The 9,438-nt window shown below is 41.0% G+C and overlaps 1 protein-coding gene and 1 pseudogene across 2 annotated transcripts in view; both read left to right on the forward strand.

Annotated features, from left to right (window-relative positions):
* The window catches only part of SMYD1 (SET and MYND domain containing 1), a 62,968-nt gene extending 54,869 nt beyond the window's left edge, over positions 1-8,099 (forward strand). Inside the window, exons 7-10 of one of the 2 annotated variants that reach the window (XM_011375265.1) lie at positions 2,685-2,777; positions 4,790-4,953; positions 5,901-6,069; positions 7,299-8,099. In XM_011375265.1, the coding sequence (XP_011373567.1) occupies positions 2,685-2,777; positions 4,790-4,953; positions 5,901-6,069; positions 7,299-7,457 (585 nt within the window). In that variant the 3' untranslated portion in view covers positions 7,458-8,099. The remainder of the gene's footprint in view (positions 1-2,684; positions 2,778-4,789; positions 4,954-5,900; positions 6,070-7,298) is intronic. The other variant, XM_011375266.1, reaches the window with a different exon arrangement.
* Positions 5,313-5,431, forward strand: LOC111729565 (annotated as a pseudogene).
* Positions 8,100-9,438: the final 1,339 nt, after the last annotated feature.

Genomic DNA, 9,438 nt, shown 5'->3' on the forward strand with positions numbered 1-9,438 from the left:
TCTCTTATCAGTCTTCTCCCATGATTTTCACAATATGAATGTACCAATTTTTCAAGGTTGGGGAATCAGTATTCCTCTTTCCCCCTCTACTTTTTCTTCTGGCTCCTCCTCCTCTGGCTCCTTTCCCTCTTTTCCTCTCTGTTTTCTATTTTTGTGATACTCTTGAAGAGGGGATTCTCTCAATGGGGCTCATTAAATCCTACTTGCAGATCAGGTTTTCCTGTCTTTACTCTAAAAACAGAACCTGTGGAACTGCCCATTTCCCTTCTCAGAATAGCTTTATCACATAGTGCATGTGTTAATTAACAACCTTTTAGCTAGGTTGTTTTGGAAACCTTGGCAGCTGCCTCCTTGAAAAAAAATGATTCACTCCCACAGCTTCAAGTAACACTCTTCTTTGTAACAACAAGTTGAGCAAGACTATTATTAACACCTAACCACTTGGTATTTTCTCAATCTACCTGAAAGATACTTATTACTGCAGAAGATTCACTGAGAATTTGGAGTTTTAAAAATGATGGAACTTACAGTAGATTAGAGACTAGTGGTCAAAAACTAGGTGTGATGTTATGAGCCACTACTTGGTCAACAAGCTATGGATGAGACTAAAAACGTAGATTTGAAAGGTTGGTAATATAATGCTGGACTACCAGTCGCAGAACTCTGCACAACTGAGCAAGACATGGACCTCCCTCATACTATTGTGCTTGATTCAAAGGGTCTTAGGAAAGCAGACATACATCAAAATGGCTTGTCTGAAACCATGACATGTTTCAAGTTAACAGAAGGCTAAGCAGCACTCAGTTTAGAAGGTATCCAGAAGCCAGAAATCTCAGCCAAATCAAAGGTCAAGACAAAAGTTAAGTCAGGAGTGAGACCTGTAAGCAGAAGTTAGAGCGTGGATAGATGTATCACTTGTCGGGGTCAGGCCATGGGACAAGTACAAGTAGATGTATAGAAGAATTCCCAGGAGGCCCAGATATGGAAGAATATGGAAACAAAGGTAGTCGAAATTATAGGAATAATCAAGAACTTTGCAGAAACCAACGTAGGTGAGGTGGGTAGAAGAATAAATATAATGCTTCCTTTTAAAAAAAATCCTGACCCGGAAGCAAGCTGTCCTAGCTAGGGGCTTTTCGTACCGAAAGATGTTCCAGAATTGGCTCAAGATAGCTGGGAGACTGAGGGAAGATCCTGATCTCCATCTCTAAAGGGTGTGTGTGTGTGTGTGTGTGTGTGTGTGTGTGTGTGTGTGTGTGTGTGTGTGTGTGTTTATGGGAACAAATGCCCACCTTCCCATTACTTTTTGGTAGTTGAATGAAGGTAACCTCACAAAACAATGTAAGTAGCAAGTGTAAATGGAGCCGTTGGGCCCAATTCCTTACAGTGAAAAATTAAAAGTGATGACATATTTTTATAGAAATGAGGGAATATCCATAATCTATTGAGTGAAAAAAAAACAGAATATAAAAAGAAATATGGTACCATTACAATTAGAAAAAATAATTAATGTTATTGGCACTCATACACACATTCATCAGGACTGCAATTCAGCACTGGTAAGGTCGTATTGAGATACTCACTGTTGATGGTTAGTGTCTGTTCTGATTGGCCAGTGCCTTTCCTGTATCGTTGTTAAATATTTTAAATATTAATCCTACATATATGCATTGGAAAATGTTCCTCAAAATGCCATGTCCATCTTTGTGTGCATTCTGGGGATTTCCATCTTTTTCTCAATAATTTTTCATATGTTTTAATTTTTTACAGCTTCCACACATCTATTTTATAGTCAGACTAAACAAGTTATTTTTGTTTTGTAAAAAAAGCTTTATCAGATTTGTCTAAGCAAAAAACAAACAAACAAACAAACAAAAATCAGAAAAGAGTTTCTGATATGGATAAGCATAGCAAGGAAACTTTGCATTGGACTTTGAAAATTTGTCACTTTTTCTTTGAAATTATGGTGCCCTCATGGCCTTCTTACTTATGGTGCCTCCTTATTTCAAATATCATGATCTCATTTTTTTTTTTTTTTTTACAATATCCCTGGATTGCTCAGGCAAACGCAATAAGCCTAATGAGTCCAGATTTCACAGAGACAGCTGACAAATTCTCTCATAATATACTTTTGGTGAATACAAGAAAACATGAACTGATGCTAAGGTACTTGGAAGAGTTTGGATGCCCATAGCCACAAGAGCCGTATTTAGTGAGCTTCAGTGTCAAACTGGGGTACACATTTTTAGTCAATTCTTCAGCCTCTGTCGTTAGCTCTGTGCTGGTCAGTATTTAGATCAATGACAGGCGAAGACAAAAAAGCAAGGACATATCCATAGAATATGTGGCGACTTGAAGTAAAGAGGAAAAATGGGAAATATTTTGAATAATAGAATAAGAATCCAAAATGCCAGAGAAAATACAACAGGGATCAACGTCAGATTCTGCACTGGGTCAAAAGCCCGGTCATAAGTACAGATTGGAGATGACTGGCTGGCAGCAAGGCTCCGGGGATTGGTCAATAAAAAAAAGAGTCAGAAGCACGATGGAAAATCTATGGGGGTCTTGAACAGCATTTATAGAAATGAAACATTCATAATGAGAAAGGCATTAATTTTGTACTACATTGAACATCAAAATGACAACTATTCAAAGAGGTAACTCAATGTCCCTCCTTTTCCTAGCCCTCTCAAGATGTGGTAAAGGAAATGATACAATTCTCTAATGATACGCTGGAGAAAATTGACAAGGCTCGCTCTGAGGGTTTGTACCATGAGGTAAGAATTCAATTTATTGGGGATGGGGCTAGGGAGGAAGGCAATAAGTTTCTCTAGTAAGGGAGTGAAATGGGGTGGGGTGAAGATGGAAAGGCCACCAAGCAGGTTGTTTTTCTGGACAACGTCCCTTAGTTGAGACGAGGAATCTTCTTGCCCTTAAGCTTTTATTATTTCTTAGGGGTATATTCTCAGTGACTGTTCAAACCACTGAAACGATCTGAGAAGAATACAGGCAGCCTGACAAATGTTCCTGGGAAATTTGTGATATCTCAGGTTGGCATCAGAGATGGAGGAATGGAGATGACAGTGGGTTGCTTGCTTTTCCATAATTAAATTCGTATCCTGGCTACAATTTCTATTCTCTGCTAATGAAGCATTCACTCCTGGCCCTTGAGGCACCAGGAGTTCTCAACTGTCTGTACACTAGACCATTGAAAAATTCTACTGCTCAGATCCAGACACAGGACAATTTCACCAGAATCTCTTGGGGCAGGACCCAGACATTAGGATTTTTAAAGCTTACAAATGATTTCACTGTGCATCCAAAATTGGGACCCACCGTCAAACACTTGCAGGACACTTGCATTGAATTCACCTTGGCAGCTTTTTGGAAATTTGTTTCCTGTGTCTCACCCCCTAAAATGTGATTTATCCGATGTGCAACAGAACACAGGGACAATGAATCTGCATTTTTACCCAAGCTCTTTAAAGAACTGGGTTTGGATGCCACTATGGCATAGCAGTGTGGGAGATTAATTTCTGTTAATTTATATCGGTGTTTTCCTTATCTTTGTTTTCATTCTTTACTCATTCATTGCTCATTTTTGAGCCCTTATTGGAGTGACTGATACAAGACATGCTTTCTGCCTCGCAGGAGTTGTCAGGTGGGGGAGACAGTTAATGACAGTTAATTTTATTAACGACATGGAAAATCTATCTCAGAAGCATGAGATAGGAGCTGAAACAAGCAGGAGAGCTCTGCTCATTCCATTCCTCCATCTTTTCTCCTCTTCATTTCTTATTTTCTCCATTCAAAATTGCCCAGGTGTAGGGCTGGACACTCCCTCATGGGTTTAAAAGAATTGTCTTTAAAACGAATTGATTGTCAGCCCATATTTTACCACACTCCCACTCAGTTACTTCATGGGCCCCTGGGAGAGTCTCAGAGCAAAATTAGTTTTCACTTATTTAAAATGGAAAGAATTGTGTGTCATTTCTCTCATGAGAGTGTCAAGGGAAGAAGAAGAGAACAACAAACAACTAAAATATAAGGACCATTTGACTTTGTAGAGTACAAACTAAGCCTATGTCTATGCATGAATCAGTTGGAAAAGCCTGACTCCCAGCTGATCAGGGTCAGGCCCATCTCATTTCTCACCAGGACCAATGTGGTATCCTCCCCCAGATATTAGGTTTCAATTGGTCTGAGGATAGAGCCCAGACAGAGGTGTTCTTAAAAAGGTCTCCAGGTGATTCCAGAGCAAAGCCAGGGTAGAGAATCATGGGAATGTTGGTTAAGACAAAGCTCAATTGCTTGGTTTGCTCAACTGCCTACTATCTGTGTGACTTTGGCAAAGCACTTACCCTTTCTATTCTTCAGTTTCTTATCTGGTAAAATGGGAATATTGGTAGTACTTATCTCATTGCATTGTTGTGAGAGTAATATATATATATGTGTGTGTGTGTGTGTGTGTGTGTGTGTGTGTAAAATGATATAAAGATGGCTATATATCTTTCATAACTCCCTGCTACCAATTGACTTATTTATGAAAACTCATTTTGCAGTGTCAGTTGTATCTCTTCTGTTATCCTTTCTCTGTCATCCTTACATTTTAGCCAAATAATACCATTTTGCTATTCAAATCACAGATGGTGCTTTTCCATCTGGCAGCAATTTCCTCAACCTTCAAAGAATGAGTATTCTTTGAAGATGTCATCGTGACGCTCCCAATATGTGAATTAAACATGTGCTGTGGTACACTGGTACTAGACAGGACCTGTGTTTCTTCTAGGTTGTGAAATTATGCCGAGAGTGCCTGGAGAAGCAGGAGTCAGTGTTTGCTGACACCAATCTCTACATGCTGCGGATGCTGAGCATTGTTTCAGAGGTCCTCTCCTACCTCCAGGCATTTGAGGAGGCCTCTTACTACGCCAGGAGGATGGTGGATGGCTATATGTAGGTGATGATCCCAGATCTCAGATAGTCACCTGGAAATGTGTCTATTCCAGGCATGAAAATAGATGACCCCACAGCAGGCATCGGTAATCAGTCCCCCTTACAATGGAGACTTTTTACCATGGTACTCTGAGTAGTAATGTCCAAATAATCAGAGTTGCTACCTGAGATGAAACCTATTTGCAATCTCTGGTCTTTCCTAAATTCTTCAGGTCATCTAGCATTTGGTGGCATCTTCTGCTTTTGTTTTCCTTAAGGCTAAGTCCAGCTTGATTTTAAGTGCTTGCAAAAGTTTTCCCTGCTAAGAATCAGCATAGGCAATTCTGTGAGCTTTCTTTTATTAAAAAAAACAGGTGTCAGTCTACAGCCCTGCTACCCTGAACAAGCTCAATCATGTCTGATCTCAGAAGCTAAGCAGGGTTGGGCCTGGTTAGTACTTGGATGGGAGACCACCTAGAAAGACCAGGTGCTATAGTCGTAAAAAATTAAAAAAATAAGGGATTGTAAGCTGACAAGGTCCTTGCAATCTGTGAAGTCAACCAAGGGTTGCCTTGCCTTAAAAAAAAAAAATTCAGCTATTTTTGCTTATAAATTATAAAATATAACACCCTTGTCTTCCCTCTGCCAATGTCCTCTCTGTCCACATTGGCATGTGAATTTGTATTTCTAGTCAAATGAATAAGTTGGCACAAGATGGTTCATTCTGGGGGGAGAATGTTAATCATAAATAAAATGTGGGAAATCTATATAACATGCTAAAAGGAAGCTCTGTTAGGAAGGTGCCAAGGAGGTGAAAATACAATTCTGTCTCAAAAAAGATATTCAAGTTATTTTTTTCCCTTTGAATCTTACTGCTTTCCAGGGAGAAGGCTGGGGCGCTCCTGAGAGTTGTCAAATACAGTGCAGATATAAGAATATGTGTTATGATTATTTTGTATGCCCCATAGGAAGCTCTACCACCCCAATAATGCCCAACTGGGCATGGCTGTGATGAGGGCTGGGCTGACCAACTGGCATGCTGGTAACATTGAAGTGGGGCACGGGATGATCTGCAAAGCCTATGCCATTCTCCTGGTCACACATGGACCCTCCCACCCAATCACTAAGGACTTAGAGGCAAGTAGCATCTCGGGGTTAGGCCTCCTTGCTTGCTCTGAGCTCTCTGAGAATGAGAGCTGAATTCTGGATTCTGCTTTTGGAAAGTCCATAAATTGCCTGCTAGACCTGAAGAGAACTCAGAAATGCTTGAGCCCACTCCCCTTGTTTTACATATGAGAAAACTGAGATTCAGGGAAGGAGAATAATCTGTCCATAGTCATATAGCTAATGGATGGCAAAGCTTAGACTTGAATCCTGAGATATTCTAAGCTTGGACTGAGAAAACCTAAACAATGGTGAGTGTGTGTGTGTGTGTGTGTGTGTGTGTGTGTGTGTGCATGCGCACGCATATATGTGCAATTATGTACATTAGAAAATGCACTACATAGAGTAGACTTAGGGATAATGGGCTCTGAAATCAGACTGCCAGGATTGAGTTCTAGCTTCACCACTTTCCAGCTATATGACTGAAAATATTGCATATGTGAGCCTCAGTCTCCTGATGAGTTAATGTTTGGAAAGCACTTAGAACAGTGCTGGTTTCCTTTGTGCTTTAAAGGGATGGTTTATTTGAGAATGACAAAGTTCAAAGAGCTGTCCTTAGACAGTATAGTATAGGGAAAGATGACAGACATTGGCATCATAAAATGTATGAGAAGACAAAATTTTTGTCTAGTGTAAGCTTGTCAAAGGCAGATTTGTCAGTCTTATTCATTGCTGTATCCTTAGTCCCTCAATGATTCCTGGCCCTAAATAAGTATTTCTTAAATGAACATATGGGAAAGTGAAGGCTTTTTTGTGTGTCACATACTGTAATCCTCCTGGCCTATTGTAAAGTATGAAGGAAACTTGCCCATTTCATGTACAAGAAAACTAAGGGCTTGAAGGGATTAAATTGCTTACATAAGGTTCCATAATCCTAGGCGGGACCTAAATGCAGGGACCAGGGTTCAAATTCAGGTCCCTGCTTGATGGTTCCCAATAACAAAAATTCTCTGCTGAGAATGACTTCTCAAGCTACTCTCTCAGGAGTCTGACTCCTTCTCCCTAACAAACTGATCCCACTGCCAGGACATTTTAGACCCCTGTGGATAAGCGTGTGTGTCTTCTGAAGGAGTACAGTTGACTTGGTGACTGAGAGTCATTTACTCCATTGTCTGCCCTTCTCAAAAGGGTCAAGATGAATCAGAAACCAGCATGTCCTGGGGGCTTGTTATCACTGTTTATGGTGCGTCTGTGTCCCACAGGCCATGCGGGTGCAGACAGAGATGGAGCTGCGTCTGTTCCGCCAGAACGAGTTCATGTACCACAAGATGCGTGAGGCTGCCCTGAACAACCAGTCCATGCAGGTCATGGCCGAGCCCAGCAATGAGCCAACACCACCTCTGTTCCATAAGAAGCAATGATGATCTGCCTTGTGTTGGGGGCACCATGGCTGGGGAGCTGGGGAGACTTTCTGGAGGTAGTGGGTTTCTTGGGATGTCATTGATGAAGAAGTCAGAGTAATGCTCAACCTTGTTGCTATGGGAATGTACTACCCAAAATAATACTTTGTTCTCCAGTATTATTTTGGTTCATTTCAACTCAGCTCAATTCAACTTAACTCATTCTACAGCCCAACTCATCCTAAAAATATTTATTGGGTGGTAGGCCCTAGAGATAAGGCTCCAAAAGTAGCTGAGAAGGCAAAATGTAAACAAACAATTAAAGCGTTATGTAATATTAAATGCAATGGTAAACTATATGGAGAGAGTGGATGAGATAAAGAACACGTGTCTGATGTGTGTGTGTATACAGTAGAGAATATGAAGAGAATGACTTCTGAGCTGAGGGTGGCAGGTGCCTGGAGTCTCAGGTGGCTGCTTACTCATATGTGTAAGAGTCTCTGGGTCTGCTGGTCTTACCCATGGTCTGGAATAGTCAGGATTTAGCTGACTAGGATGGGTGATGTCCAGTTTCCTCAGGTAAGTGTGGCGTTATAAAGAAGGGACTGTGTTTGGACCATTTAGCTTCTACTTAAAGAACTGAAATCTTTTCAGAATGGTGCATATACAGGCAGAGGTAGGGGCTTTGCCCAAACCACTTGAGGCCTCAGTTTAAAGTATGGGTCCCAAGTATTACTCTGAAATTATTTTTAGATCAGGGAGGAGTATCTCTTTTCCCCACCCTCACCACCAAGCTGTGTGATTCCTTGTGATTCCTTGTGACAATATCTGATTTTTTCTGGTTAGTGGCCTACTAGGATTGAAGACGTCTTTTCAGGGCGAAGCTGAGGGAGGAACTTGGGAACATACATAGCTGTTGATCACAAGTCCAGCAGAATCGGCCTTTGTGAGTTTTATTTGATTACATGTGCCTGGGTAGTCTTTACCAGCTTCGACTTTATCACTGGCCCCAGTAAATTTCTTTTCTTAGTAATGAATAATTATGACTTGCCTTGCTCATTTCTTTCACTGTCCATGACCTTCGGCTGCTGCTCTTCTTACAGGAAGAAACATCTAATCTGGACTCTGCACACTGAGGCTACGATCTCTTTAGGGGTGTGACCAACTTGCTTTCATTTTATGGGACGCTACTTAGTTTCCACCCAAAAGTGAGAGACTTGGGAATCAACCAAACTAGTCATCCTGTTGTCTCATTTTCTTCTGGGATCCCAGAATTCTCACCAATGGTTTAAGAAGAGGTCCTGGACCAAAGTCCTTCATGTGGGGTATCACCAAATCTGCACCACCTGGGGACATCTTTGACCCCAGAGCTCTAGCTAACATCTTGAAGTCAAGTAATCCCACCAAGTCCTATATTTGTCATCTCTGTCTAAAATGTTAATTTCTTGATCCCCACCATTTCATCCTCAGCATTACCCACTGCCTCCTCTGAACATGTCCAAATTGCTCTGCAAGAGTGCCAAAACCTTTGTTCAAAAACTTTGCAAATATGCCACTTCTTTGCAGAATACTTGTATGTGGATTCTGACTCTTTGAGGATACCCGCTTCTCCAGAAACTTTCACAGGAAGATTGACAGTTCTTCCAAGTCCTTGTACTACAAGCCTAGAGATAGCACCAGTGTTCTCCCAGGGATCCGTCTGGCACATTCAAATGATTGTTCTTCTACCTTCATATTAAACTTTCCCTCAAGCTTTCTTTCTACCTATGTCGCTGTGGTCTGGTCATTCTCCCACATTCTTGTTTTTCATCCCTTCCTCAAATTTTGCACCTCCCATGTCCACTCACACAAATCATCTAAACTTCTTGCTTCACAGATTCTTAATTTACTCAATTCTAGATGTTTTTCTATTTTTCTCCATTAATTCTCTCTCCCGGCCACACTCTGGATACTGTACTCATAATTTCTCCATTTTTAATGTTTAACTCTGGTCATTGCTTCC

Source organism: Pteropus vampyrus, unplaced genomic scaffold (genome assembly GCF_000151845.1).
Source record: "Pteropus vampyrus isolate Shadow unplaced genomic scaffold, Pvam_2.0 Scaffold269, whole genome shotgun sequence".
In the NCBI taxonomy this organism is placed as follows: Eukaryota; Metazoa; Chordata; class Mammalia; order Chiroptera; family Pteropodidae; genus Pteropus; species Pteropus vampyrus.